Raw genomic sequence first — 18,869 nt, forward strand, 5'->3', positions numbered from 1 at the left:
TATCCTGTATAATAAAAGGCTAATATGAAAATTGCACCCTCGACCAGGAGTTCAACCAGGAGTTCAACTGGGAGTTCGGCCAGGGGGCAGGACCGCCCACGGCCCCCTTCCTCTGGCCAGCCGGGCCCATCGCCCCAATAAGGGCAGGCCAGCAGGACCCCATCCGTGCACCAATTCATGCACTGGCCTCTAGTTTTTCTATAAGGCAGTTAAAAAACTAAAATATTAAGCCAGAGGAATCAAAGATTAAAAAAGACATGGTAGCCACTTTAAGTGTTTTTAAAAGCTGTTATGTAGAACACAGTGATTTGATATCCTATAGGAATTAGGAATAGGACAACCATGTTTGAGAAAGTTAGGGCTGTTGTTGAAGAGGGATCCAACTCCTCGGAAAGTATTCTTTTGTTAGAGATGTTAAAACAGAAAATGGCTCATTAAATCTGAACATTTCTGAGGTTCTCTCAAACCACAGAAAACAAGCAAACAATGATTTTTAACAATCCTTTCCATTTGTTCTAAAAAAATAAGACCTATTCTTTCAACTTCCTACTACTCCAAATACACCTTTGCCCTCTTCCTTTGTTAACAGCACAGGGGAGCTTAAGGACTAGAGTAGAGGGAGGTTCTGCCCTTGTCTGAACGCTAACCAGCTTTGTGACTTAGACAGGTCTTCCATGAATCCGTACCTAGGATTGTTGTAAGAATGGTATATGTAGTCCCAGGCAATACTTGACTAGCCAATGTCCTACGCCAGAGGTTTTCACCCCTAGCTGAATCACCTGGGGAGCTTTAGGGGCAGGGGGAAGCGATTCTAGCAAAACAATTAAATCAGAATCTCTGGGGGATGCGGTACAAGCTTCAGAATTTTAAAAAAGCTCTCCAGGTGATTCTTTTGTGTAGCCAGGGTTGCACACGGCCTCCTCTTCTTCTTATCCCTCCACAGAACAGTCTGCTCCATCTTTACCTCCCAGCCAAGTCTGGACACCTAGCCAACAGTGCTGTCCAAAGGCAACTCCTGGTGGCTGTCAAAGTAAATGATACGGTCCAGTATCTGAAAATTCTCTTTCTCCTAAGGATGCATACATCCTTCAGGTTTATCCTGTTAAAAGATGAGTTAATCTCACCTAACTCACACAGGTCTTTTTTAAATCCCCTTTACCATACTGCTCTCAACTCTTGACGAGCTATCTTAGGAAAATAACCTTCTCTATCATTTATTTTTAAAGTCTAACATGAGCAGAGTAATAGCAGTACTTAGTAGAAGCAGCAACTACTATCTACTGAGTATTACTTTATGCCAGCAACCATGCTAAGTATATTAATATTACATTTAATTTTTATAACAATTACATGGACTAGGTTTTACATGTATTACAGAAGGAAAAACTGAAGCATTGGGTGGTTGGATACTTTACTTAATACTTACTATACAGCTAATATAACTTATAGCTAGAATTTTCTTGTACTTTAGAATTATAGCTCTAAAATTCGTGCTCTTAATTACTACCCACATTACCTTCCTGGTTACTTTGCTATCTATATTAGTTTAGCAGTATTATTTTTGTCATTTAAAAATAAGTAACAAAATGTAAAGGAGATGTATCTAAATGGATATTTAAATATAAAAATATGAGTCTCTTTTACATGTCAAAGAAACCAAATTTTCCCTTGGAATTGTACCTTAAAAAAATTTTGAACATGGGTGATATAACAAATACGTGAAACAATGTTAACTGTGACACTACTATAAATATATTTAATATATAACAACAGAAAAAAAAAACAATCTGGGATAAAAGAAATGTTGATATACCACTATCTTAGAAAAGTAAATCCTTACAAATCCCATATACATAACATCCCTTTACTTTGACAGACAGTCACACCACCCCATTCTATTTCAAACTTTATCTTTCAAGGTCCAGGGCAGATGTCACTTCCTCTAGGAGGTCACTAATACCTGCAGGTCAAATTAATTGCTTCCTCCTCTAGATTCTCAAGAGGCTACTCCATGCTTCCACAGAGCACTTAGAAAGGTGCAGTAATTGTTTTCTCTCCATCTGTCCTACCAGACTATGAGCCCTTGGAGAACAGGAGCTTTGTGTGTTTACCTTCCTATTCCCAGAACCAGCCGAGTACCCAGCACAGAACAAACACTTAGAAGTGATTGAGGAATAAACATGTGAATGAATAAAAGAGGGAGCAGAAAACAAGACAGGCAAGATCAGGACTTGGGGAGCACAAAAGCCACAATCTTTTTGTGGTCTATCCTTCACACACGGTTATATCAGCCCTCTGAGCAGGTCTTTAGAGCTCAATACATTCAATGTGGCTCATAACCATCTACTTTTCACTTCTGACTACTTTACAAATTCACCTTCTACCAATAAGAAACTAAATATGCTTAGGTATATAAATTCATGTATGTTTGCTGCCTACATTATAAAAAAATTTCCCTTACAAAGTTGTTTCCAGGAATGCTTATCATTGAAATGTAGGTGTCCACTATAATTCAAAACACTATGATATATTTGATTTAATACATACTTAGGAGTCGTGACTTGGGGTGGGGAACACAATACAATAGAATATACAGATACTGTATTGCAGAATTATACAACTGAAACCTACATCATTTTATTAACCAATGTCACCCCCAATAAATTATTTAGAGCCAAAGAAACACTAATTCTTCCACATAATGACTGTCTGCCTTAAGCACTGTATTGCTAAGCCCAGGTCACATAGTCTTTACTGCACACACACACATACACACACACACACACTATTAGCCCTAAATGATTGGATTTTAAAAAAAAATCTATAAGCATCCTCTCTTAAAGACAAGTTTTAAGATTAGATTTAAAAATAAAGAAACATATGTACTGAAGAACTAAAAACCTAAAATAGCTACACCTACACACTTTCTAAATAAAGAAATACCACATTGACAGTAAAAAAAAAAACACCTACTTAGTTTATCAGTTTATTATAAAATAAACAAAATAACATGTCACGATTCTTGTGACTAGGAAGGCAAATAGAGTGGCTATCGACTGATTTGCTACTATATGACTCTAGAAAAATGATGATGGTAAAACATGACAACAAAGGATGACAAAGGTGGAAGCAGCTCACCTTTCTAGAGCCCTGACTACCCTCCAGATACTTTATATGCAATAATTCACTGACTCCTACCAGTACCTTAAAATTGTGTATTATTAATATCCTCATTTTACAGGTGAGGAAACAAAAACCCATGGTGAGTTCTGTGTCTGCACTAACACAATAGCCACTAGCTACGTGTGGCTTTGAGCACTTGAAATATGCTGTGTGACTAAGGAACTGAATTTTTAATTTTACTTAATTTTTGTTAATTTAAATTAAAACTGAAATAACCAAATGTAGCTAGTGGCTACTATTGTAGATAATGCAGCTCTGTAAGAACCAAAGAAGTCCAAAAGTCTGTGGTTAGTTTCAGATAATAAAGTAGACGTGGCAAAAATTGAAGAACACGTCAGAAGCATTTTGACAATCAGCTTGGTCTAGGGCACTCAGAGATAAGTTCAAATGGTATTAGCCATTAAAACAATAACATAATGTTTAAGGAAATGGAAGAAACAAAATGAATAAACATTGGGCATGTACAGTGTGCCCTAACTTAACATGGTCAACAGTGACTTTAAGCAAAATGATGTGTAATGAAACTAATGTTTCCATAGGCGAATTGATATAAACAAGAGTTAAGTTCCTATGGCATATTTTTGGTCACAAAAATGTCACCAAACTTCTAAATTAAGACCCAAAAACACTTCTAATACTAAACACTGAAATAAATGTAGAGCTCTATATATTTATGAAAGATGAATAAAACCAAAAAGAGAATTCTTTTCCAACTGGATTATTCCAGTTCAGGGCCCGGGTGGCTGGAGCCTCTCCTGGCAGCTCAAGACACAAGGCGGGACCCACCCTAGACAGGATATCCTTCCATAGCAGGGCCACTCACACACACACCCACACCCACACTCACTCAGACTGGAACCATTTAGACACCCAATTCACTTCACATGCACGTCTTTGGGATGTGGGAGGAAACTGGAGTCCCCGGAGAAAACCCAGCTAAACGTGCGGAGAACATGCAAACTCCACACAGATAGCGGTCCCGGGTAGGAATCAATTTTCTTTTTCTCATCAACATTGAAACGTTGAATGAAAGGACATTATTTGAGGACCTTCTGTACTGCTTTCTATTATGTCCATTTTATTTATAAACCTGCTTAACATGTTGGTTGAAGTTTATAACTAAACTGTTTTTAATGCAAATTCCTTTGTATGGGGCATAGAAATTCTCAAATTTGTTAGAGCACATTATCACGACAATTATTGGCTTAATCAATTTACAATCATCCCATGCTATAAAAAACACCTTTAATATTCTGCTGCTCATAGCACTCTGCTTTTTATCCTCCAGTTTTATACATCAAACACAATATGGCTTTAAGTTATTCTTAAGCACACATTCCAGATGATACAGCAGAACATGCTTACAATGAGTTGTGGGATTCATAATATTCTAATAGAAGCTATATGCAGTGTTTTGAAATAGACTGCCCAAATATTTTCAATAAGAATACTTTAAGTTAAAAAAATACTTTAAGTTTTGCATTTTTACACTTAAAGAAAAATATGACAAAAGAATATTTTATAACCTCTACTCCCCCCCGCTCCCCCCAATCTCATAACCTCTTTATCTTCCTACAAGCACAAAGCTGCTTACACTTACCATTCATAGCTGTGGGAAACTGAGCCATCATGCTCCTGAATTTTCCTTGCTAGCTCTCAGCCATCTGCAACATAAAAACATTGTGCCATTAATAATACAACAAGGGCAGATCACAGCTTAGTGCACCCGCCAAGCAGTGGGAATGTCTGTCCCCTTCAGCTTACACTTCCAACAGAAAACAATGCAGAGCTTCTGCTGCCGCTGAACAGGCAGAATTTACATTTGGGAAAGGGGAGGAGATTTTGTTGGGCAATGGATCGGCCTTTAAAATGGAACCATTTAGAAGAAAAACAGTCACATATTTAATAGCAAATACTGAATAAACTCTTGGCATGAACTAATTTTGTAGATATTAATTTGGGAAAGAGGAAAGTTATAACTAGGCAAGAAATTATTTCAGAAAAATCAACTGTATAAATTAAATGTAAGTAACAATGAAATCCATAACACTCTTCTTTAAAAAAAATCCCCAAACGAGAAAAATCCCCAAAATGAATATAGCATAGCTATTTAATCAAGTTCCACAGGTTTAGAAAAATGGTCTAGAAGTATGCTTTATTTAAACATAATTAAATGTTCTAGGCAAGTGCTCTGAACTTGAAGAGAGGAAATTCAGAAATTAATAGCTCTGGGTTCAAATCCCAACTCTGCTATTTTCCTAGCTGTAATCATGGAAGAGTTATTTAACCTATTTTGAGTCTCCAATTCATCTGTAAAAATACTTTGCAGGAATATCTGTCAAAGTATTAAACATAATCCATTACACTGCCTGACACACAGTGGGTTTTTAATAAATGGCTTTCTGGGTGCCCAGGAAGGGAGAGTGCAATATAAATCTGAACCCTAAATTCATTAATTTACTCAGAGTAAATTAAATTTTTTTTCCTTGAAACTCAAGGGTAGGAAAAGTTAGGAAGAGTGAAGACCTAACAAATTTATAGTAATATACTGAGTTATATAAACCAAGAATTGTAACATTGTAGGGAAACACTACTATATTAAGAGACTACTCAGTAGCTCATCTATTTACTCAAATCATTTCAATGTTAATATTTTTAGAAGCCTAAGGAAAAGTGTTTGCACAAGCCATTTGAACAAGGACGGCATAAAGAGCTGAACATCATGGTGGACGGCGTCACCAGAGGAGCTGGCTGATTAGCTGCCAAGAAGGGTTTACAAGGTACTGTATCTTAGTGAATTCGGTGTGCTCAAGAAGAAATATGACTCTATCAGTGTAACCACCAAAAGTGAGTCACACAAACAAAAACACTGGTATATAAATCCAAACAAGCAATTTAACAGCTTTATTTCCTCCTTTAAAGCAAACTATCATCTACTAAACTGCGCAAAGGGACTTAATTGTGATTAGAATACTTAATGGCACCAGGCACAGACACTCTGATACATTTACCTACACAACAGGAATAAGCAAGAGCTGGGTAACAGGGATGGGCAAGCCTCCATAATGCTTTGGCACTGCCAATTTTACTCTTGTGACTCCCAGCTTTTCTCTATGTTACCACTGTATATCACCCTCCTCTCAAAGTTCACATTCCTTCTTTAGATGTTAGTAACCTTTACTGCAATGGAACTTTAAACCTGCTACCACACTTGACTTCACCTGTCACTATACTATTCTTAAGTAGGAGGAAATTTCACAAGTTGATTTTCTTCACTTCTTTCTCAAAGGTAATATAAACCGCGGTGGGGTGGTCAGAAACCCCTTAAGGAGGTATTGTGTTGAGATTTAAAGAGTAAGAGTTACTTATAATTGTAATGTTAAGAACCTTGAATTTGAACCTGTGGTTGACAAGGAATTTTATAAGGTTTTAAGAAGAGGGATAGAGTCAGATATCACTTAAGACAATCAATTGTGAAGAAAAGGGCACGCTTGAAGCAGGGAGCTCAGTTAGGAAAGAGCTGAGAACAGTATCTGGCACCTGATCTGGAATAATGGCAGCAGAAACAGAATATAGGATGAATTGGATGGAGAACAATGAATGGTTTTAAAAAGGTAGAACTCAGGGACTGTTTAGATTATGGAGTAAAAGGAATCAAAGAGATGACTCTCAGAATTATGGTTTGTGAGACTGGGTGAATTGTCACCAGCTTAAAAACAAAAACCAAAAACATGAGCACAGAAGGAAGTCTCATAAATCAAGTTATGACTACAACTTCAAATAAAGAAATTCTACAAACAAGCACATTTTTACTTCCCCAATTTTAAATTATCATAAGTAATGTTAAACCAAAATACATCATATGCCTGCCAAGAAGCTATTTCCTTATAGAGATGCAATAGGTAAGGGCCCCTATTTTACCAGGTCTCTGTAACTGAGAGAGATAATTTTAAAATGCAGGAGAAAATCCTCCAAGCACTACCTGTAATGCATTTTAGAACTGCATAAAAGCATGTAAAATACCAGAGATCATTTGGAGAAACAGCAGACTTAAAAAAGACAAATAAGGAATAGCATCCCATAGTCACAAAGCCTTAATTAGTTAGATCATCTACCTAGTCATCATGTATTCTGTAAATAAAACAGAATGCTACCTAATAATCACAGGTATAATCCTTAAATAAAATCAAAGAATGAACCAAATAATATAATAATATAATGAACAGGGAGGGCAAATCCCTTCAGTGAAGCTAAGGTCCTGGTATTACAGAACCTTCACCTGTACATGGGATTTAGCCACCCATGCATGCAGGTACTACAGCAGTGATGGTGAACCTTGACATGCGTGTCAGAGGTGACACGCGAACTCATTTTTTTGGTTGATTTTTCTTTGTTAAATGGCATTTAAATATATAAAATAAATATCAAAAATATAAGTCTTTGTTTTACTATGGTTGCAAATATCAAAAAATTTCTATATGTGACACGGCACCAGAGTTAAGTTAGGGTTTTTCAAAATGCTGACACGCCAAGCTCAAAAGGTTCGCCATCACTGGACTACAGTGTATTGTAACATGGACACATGGATGGATGGAACATCTGACTGACAGTGATAACATCTGGAGATCCTGGCTAGGCTGCTGATCAACTGAACGCTGTCTCCGTGTCATTCCTTCATCACCAACTCCGTCCACACCTTGGGGAATCCCTGGACCTGCTGGGGTTGGACCCCAACAACATAATTTGTTGGAACCAATAAGCTTTTAAAGCATACCATTTCATATCTCTTATGTTTACATCAACTCTGCCCTGTTGTAGAATAATTACCTCATGTTTAACAATTCTTATCTACTTGCAGAGAAATAATAAAAATTGAAATTTTAAAAAATGTAACATGTATATTTTATTTTTAAAAAAGTAAAACTGTTTTACTTTGTGTAGTCATAACAATTACCATTTGCTAAGTCCTTAGTTACTATGTGTCATGCTCAATATTCATTGAGAACCCAATATGTTCTATGTTTTATACAAGGAACTTCAGACCAAGAGGACCTTACAGACTAGTCTACCAGGACCAGGTACTGCTAGATCCCTTTGAGAATACTAAAAATCCTCACAATATCGCAGCAAGGCAGATGACATAGTACTTATTTCATAGATGAAGAAATTGAAAGGTTAAATTACTTTCCTAACTTCAGTAAGTGAAGAAGCCAGTATGCAATCCCAAATCTGTCTAATTCTAAAGCCCATGAACTTCCCATGGGCTCTATCTGCCTCTTCCTCTCTTATAGATAATAATTAATGACAAGTGAGTGGGTTCCTGCAAGCAGTAGGTCAACCTGATGTTGGTCCATTTGTAGGGGAGAAGAAAAACAAGTCAGAGAGTCTACATCAATCACATACATCAAGTGGGGAGTGCTAATTACGTATTTCTTGCCTCTAGGTGTAACTTTTTGAGAGGAAGAAAAGGATAAGCAGCATTTCCCAAGTTACATGTCTGAAGCCTGTTTTAGGCACATGTGATGGAAGGCAGCATCCAATAAACACCTCTGCTCCTTGGAGGGGGTAACATGTAATGAAGGGCAATCCTGGCAGCTTGCAGTTATCATATAATTTAATCACTGTCAATTACCTATGGTTTTAGAATACTTATGTGCAGGTTTTCTTGCTTACTATAAATTGAGAACTGGTATTGTTACCTTTTTAGAAATTAAGAGACCTTGAGACCTGTAAAAGATAAAATAAACGGAGCCACTTTAAAATGGAGCCAGAGCTGCTATCCCAGAGGAGCCTCCTTCCATGTTTTAGACCTCAAACCTATGGATTATTAAAACAGGGCTTAATAAACTTTGGATTGAGCCTAAAGCAACACTGTGTCCCAAAGAAACCTCTTCACCTGCATTTTATAACTGCAAAAAAGCATGTAAAATACCAAAGATCACTTGGAGAAAAGCAGACTTACGAAAGACAAGTAAGGAATAGCATCCCAGTCACAAAGCCTTAATTAGTTTGATCATCTACCTAGTTATCATGTATTCTGCAAATACAACAGAATATCGTCAATAATCCTATATAATAAAAGGCTAATATGCAAAGCGACCAAATGGCAGAACAACCGGTTGCTATGATGCACACTGACCACCAGGGGGCAGACGCTCAACACAAGAGCTGGGCTCATGGCTGGCAAGGACAATGGCAGTGGCGGGAGCCTCTCCTGCCTCTGCGGCAGCGCTAAGGATGTCTGATTGCCAGCTTAGACCCGCTTCCTCCGGTGAGTGAGCCTACGCCGTCAGTCAGATATCCCCTGAGGGCTCCTGGGCTGTGAGAGGGTGCAGGCCAGGCTGAGGGACCACTCCCCCCTCCCCACCGAGTGCACAAATTTTGTGCACTGGGCCTCTAATATTGTAATAATTATATATGGTGTCAGATGGGTATAAACTTATCAGGGCTATCACTTCATGATTTATATAAATGTCTAATCACTACGTTGTACACCTGAAACTAATGTAATATTGTATGGCAACTGTAATTAAAAAATTTTTAATTAAAAAAAGATAAAGCAGATGGGACTGAAAATTAAAAACATTGTTTGGAATTAGCATCACTATGTTAGCATATCTGCATCAATAGAAAAGTATTTGTAAAGTATCTTCTATTGATGTAATTGTTTCCCAACTCTTTCTCAGAAATACTTTTTACCTTTATTTGGGCTTCTACCTGAATCAATGCTCTCTGAATAGTTATTCTTTGATCTCAAATAAATGTTTGTTGCCTTTCATTTTGGCCTTTTATTTTTGGTTAACAAACCCTTCCACGGGGCTATTAGTTTTGTGTCCCCCCTCCCCACCCCAAAAAAACAACACCCATTAATGTCCCTCTCTTGCTTAATTTCATCAACTAATTACAAGTTAAAGCTCAAACTTCTTAGTATGAAATATGGCACCCTTCAGAATCTCACCCCAATCTACTTTACCACATACATGTCTAGACACTTCCCCTTGATTCAGATGTCTTAAGTATACCAACCTTTGAAACAGTATTTTTCACTTCCCTATTCCTTTGTAAAAAAGCTGTTTCCCGTCAATCACTACTTCATCATTCAACACACACACCAACTCAAATGTCACCTTTTTTTTTTTTTTAATGATTTTAGAGAGAGGAAGGGAGAGAGAGAAAGCCAGAGAAACATCGATGTGAGAGAGAAACATCGATTGGCTGCCTTCTGCACACACCCCAACTGGGGATGGAACCTGCAACCTGGGTATGTGCCCTAACCGGGAATCGAACCCTGCACAGGACGGCGCTCCAACCAGCTGAGCCATACTGGTCAGGGCTCACCTCTGCTCTAAAAGGCTTCTGTCCTCCCACGTAGTTAGTCACTGTCTCCTCTGTATGTCATATATTTATTCATCCAGAAATAGCTCATTTATCACACTGTATTTCAATTTCACATGTTTCACATGTTTGCCTGTTTACTTGCACTGGGCAGAGACCATTTTTATTTACCACTATATGTCTAATGCCTAAACCAGATTTCCTAGAGAAAATGCTCAATAGATGTTTGTAGAACAAATAAATTGGGTAAATGAGTAACATGGTAACATGGTTGGGATGTCAAAAAAAAAAAAAAGCAAACAAAGCCAGTGAAGCATGGAGAAGGGTAATGCTGAGTTGAATATTATACCAAAGAAACCGGTAGGAAAGCAGAGCAGGCCCGAAATTTCTTCCATGAAATTCTGCAGGCACCAGAGCTGTGGATTTTAGACCAAACTGTCCCTTGCAACATGGCCCTTCTGTAATTTGTTTTTCTTTTTCTTTGAAGTATACTTTTAGAGATAAAGGTTTATTTCCCATTGAATTCTGACAGCCTTACAGTGGGAGGGGAAGAAAGCCTTAGGTTTCTCAATTATACTTCGAATCATGCTGGTAAGTTTAAATAAATTTGACTGAAGGTCTGAAATTCACAAGCAAGATAATCAAGTTCCTGAGAGCATATCTTGTAAAACTTTCTCCAGTCCTCCTCCACTCTACATGCTAAGTACACAAAGCCAACTCTCGAAAGTTGCCGATTAGTCGGGAAAATGTTCCTTTCTCATCTGATTTCCAAGGAGATAAGGTCAGTTCTAGGAGAGAATGATTGGAGCAAAATTACCTTTATAATTTCTACAGTAAGATGAAATTTACAGAGTACACATATTATTCTCCATACCTGTTCCCCATCTATTCTTTCTTTCATTCATCTACTTATTTATTCATCAAACATGGATAGTCACTATAACATAAGGATTTAAATAATGCTATGAGCTAAGGGGGGAGGGTTGATGGGGACATCTGTCATAGTGTAAACAATAAAAGGGGGGGGAATACTATGAGAATCCAAAGGATAGAACTAATACTACTGGAAGGTAAATCAATGTACACAGCATTTATCATAAAGGAGGTAATATTTGTGTAAGAATCATTTAACATGGGGTCAGTGGCAAATTAAGTGGATTCTAAGTATTCTTGGAGTGATAGACATTGTGTGTGTGGCACTGTTAACAAAGAAAGGAAAAGTATCTGAACCTAAAGTAAAAAGAAGGTAAGTACAATAGCCAGTATAACAGAATCTTTCCCATTAAAAGAGAGTGTGATTTGAGAGTGATGTGATTAAATCACTTAACCATAAGTGCTAGAAGAGAACTTAAGAAACCCAGTAGTTTCAAAATGTGCTCCTTGGCGTTCTAGAAATTTCAAGGAGATAACAACAGAAGTGTAGGGAGTAGGGAGGAGGAATGGAGAATTGGGAGAGGATAGCAACTTCAATGAAAGTAGCTCTGTTTTTGTGTTTTACATATTGAGGCTTATCTATATTTTACCTTATGATTTTTTTAAAAAAAGAGTTAACATACTGAATTCCATCTCCATTTTAGAAACAATTAAAGAGAAACCAAAGCAACGAAGTAACTTGCCAAGAGAACACAATTTAAGGAACAAAGTACGTCATACTATTGATTTTGAACTTCACTGTGCAAATCATGGAAAGCCAGTATTTAAAGCACAGTATATGTTTGAGCTAGAGACCCAGTTTGGAAGTCACCAGGGATTGGGGAATAGCTGTCATTATGTTAAAGAATGACATCATCCAGGGAAAGCATATATAAGAAACAAGAACCTGGTCTTTTCAAGGCAGAGGAAGAGAATTCTGAAAACAGTATAGGAAATGAACTGGATTTGAGTGTTGTGAGACAGGGCACCAGTTATGAAGTAACTGGCATAATCTAAGTGGTGAGAATTTGAATTTGAGCAATAAAAAATACCGCATTTTTCATGTATAAGACGCCCCCATGTATAAGACACCTCCCACTATTCCAACCCACAATTAAGAAATCAGTATTTTAAACATTTTGCTGGTTTTCCTCTTAAGGCCTTCCTCTTTATTTGGCATCTTAAGGAGTTGTTCTTTCTGTTTCCTCCACTGTCTGTTCATACACTCAGTGGGAGGAGGTCCAAACTGTCTCTCTGCAGCTCTGTTTCCATGCTCTTTTGCATAGTTGATTACATTCAGTTTGAATTTTGCAGAGTAAGAAAATTGCTTACTGGTACTTATCTTTTTACTAGAGGCCCTACGCATGAAATTCGTGCATGGGTAGGGTTCCTAGGCCTGGCCTGAGATCAAGGCCGATCTTCCCCGGCTGTCGGCAGCCAGTCCCGCCCCCCACCGCTGCTGGTCGCCCTCTGTGTGTGGAGCAACTGGTGGGGTGATCGGGGGCCCTGCTCGCACCTGCCTTGGCCTGGCACCCCCTGTGTCTGCCGCCACCCACCCCCGGGTCCCCGTTCCCCATCGGGCAATTGGAGTTTGCCAGCCGGAGGGAGGGGCGGAGAGGTTGGCTGGCAGGCCCCGATCAGGCGATTGGGGCTTGTGGGCTAGGGGAAGCTCTTGCATTGAGCATCTGCCCCCTGGTGGTCAGTGCATGTCATAGTGACTGGTTGTTCCACCATCCAGTCGATGTGCATATTATGCGCTTTTATATATATAGATTTTTTTGACATCTTTATGAGCTCAGAATGCTCCGGTCCCTGTTGCATCTTGCACACTCTGTGCCTCCACCTCCAATTACTGCATCAGCTGACGGCAGTAACAATAAGGCTCATGATTGGAGGAAGCCTGTTTGACAAGGTATGGGCAGCTACGCACCAAATCGGCTCCCTCCTCGGCTGATTTCCGTGTATAAGATGCCCCTCGATTTCAGTCTAATGATTTTAGAAAAAAATAGTGTCTTGTACACAGAAAAATATGGTAGGCATTTCAGAGTTGGAATGGATGGGATTTTCTGCCATGTGGTAGAAGTCCACATGATCCCCACACGCAATGGACTGCAGCGGGGAACACAAACTAAACTAGCCAGATGTTGGACTGGACTGTGCTTTAATATGGAGCAAAGACTCTGGGCAGAGGCCTTAATTCTTGCCTGCTGAAGATAAGATTGGACTTTTCCCATGGTGGGGTGAAGGAAAATGCAACAGTATAAACCCAGGGGTTTAATTCCACTGAAATGAAGATCACTCGTCCTCCTGTGAGAGTTTAAGGAAATTCAACTCCTTGCAACATCGCAAGAACTCCACTCTCACTGGTAATATGTAGGGATGAGGAGAGCACCCACTGATAACACTACTACTATTATTTCAACTACAACAGTTAACTTGATATCCCTGAATTGATACAATACAGCTGTACAGATTACTAATAAAAAGGACATGTTTTTCTTTAATCAATATTTGAGAAAAGGGTTCCTATTATTTCTACCTAGAGGTGTAGGGACCCAAATCCACACAGCATATCAAGACTTAAAAGCTTTGAAGAAGGTAACTCTTCTATATAAAGTTAGTTCTTAGTTCTAGATCTGTAACTTTGCATTTCTAGTTTACAATGTTTACATATAAATTCTAAGTTTGGACTTTTATAAGCATTAAATTTAGCTTATAAAGAGGTCATAAAAGAACAGAAATGGTAAACTAACACTGAAATAGTATGTACCTCAATTATATTGAAGATTTGAATTAAACCAACTTTTAAAAGAATTAGTCAACAACTCTGAACAAGACAATTCACCCACACAAAGGGGGAAAAACACTTAAGAATAGCTTGTGACTCAGCCCCTCACTGCTATAAGGGGATGGTAAGGAGGGGGGAGCCAACTATTTGACCTATTCTCTACTATCTCCTATCAGGACCAAATATTAAAGCAAAACTACTTACTTGACTTTGAAGTACAGAGGGAAAAAATTTCATATAGATGCTTCACCTTCAAGTAAAATATCACCTCTTTGAAACAAGATAACTTTCCAAGTTTTGAAGTCATTCAAAAAACATGAAGTAAAAAGTAAACAGATTCAAGTATATAAATACTTTAAACTTGAAAATAAAATTCAAAAGTAAGCAATTGGGAATAGTCAATATTTTTAATATACAGAGAGAGAGATATTAAAATAGATAATGAAAAACTAAGATCACAAAAAAAATAGAAACTTTCCCAAAGAGGAAACAAAACTGGCTAATAAATGTTAACATCACTAATAATCAAGAAAATGCAAAAGAAGCTTTGTTTTGTTTCTCCTTATAAACTGATTTTTTTAAAAGACAAGCCTAGGCTAATACTCAGGGCTGCAAAGGTGCAAGGAAATGAATGTTGCAGACATCGCTTGTGGAAGTGCAAATTAGTATAGCTTTTCAGAAGGCAAGGCAAAAATATACAGACTCCTACCAATGTTCACATCCTATCTATACATGTAAAAGGCTAATATGCAGTGTTCCCTTGGGAGTTCAATCGCTCATTATGATGTGTGCTGACCACCAGGGGGCAGTGTGGAACGAAGGGAGGCCCTGGGCGGCAGCCAGAAGGCCCCGATCCACCCTGATCACTGGCCAGGCCTAGGGACGCTACCCATGCATGAATTTCATGCACCGGGCCTCTAATAAGCCAATAATTTCACTTCTGGGAATCTATCATAGGGAAATAATAATAAATATGGGAAACGCCTTATTTATAAAGATATTCACTATGGTTATTGTTATTATAGAAAAAATTGGAAACGAGAGTCCAACAATAGGGGAATGAACTGGGCTAAATTATTATGCTGCCACTTAAGCCATATTAATGTTATGTAAATATATTTCAGTAAACCTATTTTTTTAAAAAAACAAGTTCAGCTAGACCATGTAATAACATGAAAACTGGTTATATTTTTTATAATTTAAAATGTATGATATAATGCAAATATGTACTTATAATTATGAAAATAATAACAGCAGCCAACAATCACTGAATACTTACCAAATGCCAAGCCCTACACTCAGGTCTTTACATGTTATCATTGCTTTCATCATTATCAAGGACATTCTAAAAGGGTCAAAGGCCTGGCCCAAGACAAATAACATTTTAAAGGAGCCCTCACTATAAAAATTTTCATAGTGCCCTTGAGAATGTTAAAAAATTGTTTTTTAAATTGAATTTTAATTATTTCAGAAAAGAAAGGAACAGTGCTCCTGAATCGCCCCCTCCCTCCATGCACAGTCCACAGCAGACACTTAGCTAACCTAACCAAAAGAAAGGCCTGATTATTATTGTAACATTTATAGAGAATTTATTATGAGAGGGTCAGTCTAGACAAACATTATCTCTTCACCCCTACAGCAACCCTATGGGTAAATTATTATTATGAAATCTTTACTTTTTAAAGAAGAGCAAACTGAGGCTTAGTGAAATTATTATACTCACAAAGCTAGTAAAAGGTAAAGCTGGAACTGAAATCCCAGACAGCAAAAGTCACGTCTCTAGCTACAATGTTGTATTGTAAAACACATTGTGTGTGCATGTATGTACGTGTGTATATATATACATTTATGTATGTGTGTGTGTATATATATACACATACATATTTGTGTGTGTGTATACACACACACACACACACACACAAAACGAAGACAGGTTGTTAGGACACCAAAAAATGGTTGTCCCCCTGGCCAGTGGCTCAGTGGTTAGAGCGTCCACCCATGGACTGAAGGGTCACAAGGTTCCATTCTGCCGGTTCGATTCCCAGTCAAGGGCACATACCTTAGTTGCAGGTTCCCAAGCCCTGGTAGGGGCATGTGCAGGAGGCAATCAATCGATGTGTCTCTCTCTTGTCTATGTTTCTCTCTCCCCTTCTTCCCCTCCTCCCTCCTCTACACTCATTCTAAATATCAATGAAAAATATCCTTAAGTGAGAATTAAAAGAAAACACACACACCAAAAAATGTGGTTGTCACTGGTTGCTGGACTTAGAATGATTTTTACCTCCCATTTTTTTCTCCCACTTTACACATTTTTTTTCATTCAGTATGTATTATTTCCATAATGAAAAAATTTAAGTTAATGAGAAATAAAGTTAAGTTCAAAGAGAAAAGGGGTTTGAAAGAATATTTATTTTAGAGGACAAATAAATCATATTGTTAATATATAAAGTGCTCACCCATTCTTCTTTAAGACCAACAGGCAGTATACCTCAAAATTAAAAGAAGAATGTCTTTTATCATAGCTAGAAGAACAGAAACATAATGAAGGCTGGAGAGAAAAGGAGTTGAGAGGTCTAATCAAATGTCTAAACAGTCAGGAAAAGATGTGAATGGCACCTGAAGTCTCCAAAGACAAAAGCTTCAGGATTTATTCTCTCCCCTAAGTCTTCCAGTATGCCCACACCATCAATTCACCAAACTTCTCTGGGCATTTTAAAATCTTATCAAGATTACATCAGGGCCCTCCAAACTTCCCCCATTACATTGGAAAAAGGGGGAAGTCAGATGAGAAATTGAGCCGTTTCATAGGAAAAGAGATCTAGAAGGAAAATTAAAATATTCTGAACACTAAAAAAGGCATACTGGGGTGAAAGAGGGATTTATTTCATCAGGCTCTTTCCAGAGGCAAGATTAATAATCCTCAAAACCACTCTAATTAACATGCTGTTCCCAGAATGGGAAATTTCCACATCTGTTTTCATTCAATTTTAGTCTCTGGGTCCCTCCCTTTCTCCCTCCTTCCCCACTGGCCTTCAAAGCCTAGTTCCAATGTTACTTCCTCTGTATAAGTTCCGCTATTTGACTATATACTTGGAAGGTTGGTTCTCTTTTTGATATCACCAACATACCCTGTGTACCTTTAATTCAAATCCACAAATATTTACCGAGTCACAAGATGTGTAACACATGTATAAAATGTATTAGAGCGAGGAACACAGAAGAGGACTTAGACCAAAACTCAGAATTCCATAAATGCTATAGGTATGAAGGACAGAATGTGGGCACCTACCTTTACCTTAGGCCACTAGAAAGTTGTTAGGTGAGCAATCCCAGAAGAAATGACTCCTAAACTCAGTAATGAAGAACTGAAAAATAGATATAAACCAGTAGGCTAGGAAGAGAAAAGAGATTTTTAAGAATTGGGAGCAGAAATGGGCAAACACAGAGGGAAAAGCCGTGTGGGGATTTAAAAGACAATGCCAGAGCCTGGCTGGTGTGGCTCAGTGGTTGAGCATTGACCTATGAACCAGGAGGTCACAGGTTTGATTCCTGGTCAGGGCACGTGCCCCGGTGTGGGCTCGATCCCCAGTAGGGGGTGTGCAGGAGGCAGCTGATCCATGATTCCCTCTCATCATGGATGTTTCCATCTCTCTCCCTTCCTCTCTGAAATCAATAAAAATATATTATAAAAAAAAAGACAATGCCAGAGAACTTTGTAAATGGAGCTAATAATAGCGCCTACTTCATGGGGATGTTGTAAAAATTAAATGAGTTAATAAATATAATGAATTAAAATAGTGCTATACATAGGAGGTACTATAAAAATCTAATCTATAAACAAAACTAAGAAACAAACTTGTAAAAAAAATTTACACTTATATAAAGAGTAGTAAACATTTTTTAAAATCCACTTTAGAGAGAGGGAGGAGTCGGAGTCGGGGGGGGGGGGGGGGGGAGAGAAAGAGAGAAACATCAAAAACATTGATCAGTTGCTTCCCGTGTGCTCCCAGACCAGCGATCGAACCAGAAACCTAGGTATGTGCCCTGACTGGAATCGAACCCGCAAGCTTTTGGTGTACGGAATGACAATCCAACTAACTGAGCCACCCGACCAGAGATGAGCATGTCAATGAAGTGAGAAAAGGGCCTTTCTTCTACGATTCAGGTTTTCAGAACTTACCACAAAGTTAGAGAATGAATGCTACACATGCATTCCTAGCCTGCATCATTCTGGGCAAATTTCATTAATCTTGAAGTTCTCACTCATATTCACCAAAAGTATTTTACACTTGTTAAGTGTTACATAAGTTGTGAAATTTATTAACTTGACCTACTTAATTCTTATATATTATACAGTTGTTGTTGTTTTCCCTGCACCTGAGGATATTTTTTCCGTTGATTTTTTAGAGTAGAAGGGAGAGAAGGAGTGGAAGGAAGGAGGGAGAGAGAGAAACATAGGATTGGTTGCCTCCTGCACTTGCCTGGGGCTGGAATTGAACCTGCAACCCAGGTACTGGACCTCGAATTGAACCTGAGTGAGCCACATAGGCCAGGGCTATGCAGTCATTTTTAAGTGAGAAGGAGTAGTAGGGTGGTGAGAAGTGTCCAAATGACTACGCCAAAAAGAAATGATGAAGCAACAGTTATCAGT

The 18,869-nt window shown here is 38.2% G+C and overlaps 1 protein-coding gene across 6 annotated transcripts in view; it reads right to left on the reverse strand.

The window, feature by feature from the left end:
• ITSN2 (intersectin 2) overlaps positions 1-18,869 on the reverse strand; it is a 99,576-nt gene that overhangs the window by 76,484 nt on the left and 4,223 nt on the right. For all 6 annotated transcript variants that reach the window (XM_070428772.1, XM_070428773.1, XM_070428774.1 and 3 more), the window contains one exon: positions 4,784-4,847. In XM_070428772.1, coding sequence (XP_070284873.1) covers positions 4,784-4,814 — 31 coding nt within the window. In that variant the 5' untranslated portion in view covers positions 4,815-4,847. Of the gene's footprint in view, positions 1-4,783; positions 4,848-18,869 lie in introns of those variants that run through there.

Source organism: Myotis yumanensis, unplaced genomic scaffold, assembly GCF_028538775.1.
Source record: "Myotis yumanensis isolate MYYU_CA2020_CCGP unplaced genomic scaffold, mMyoYum1.0.hap1 SCAF_11, whole genome shotgun sequence".
Taxonomy (NCBI): domain Eukaryota; kingdom Metazoa; phylum Chordata; class Mammalia; order Chiroptera; family Vespertilionidae; genus Myotis; species Myotis yumanensis.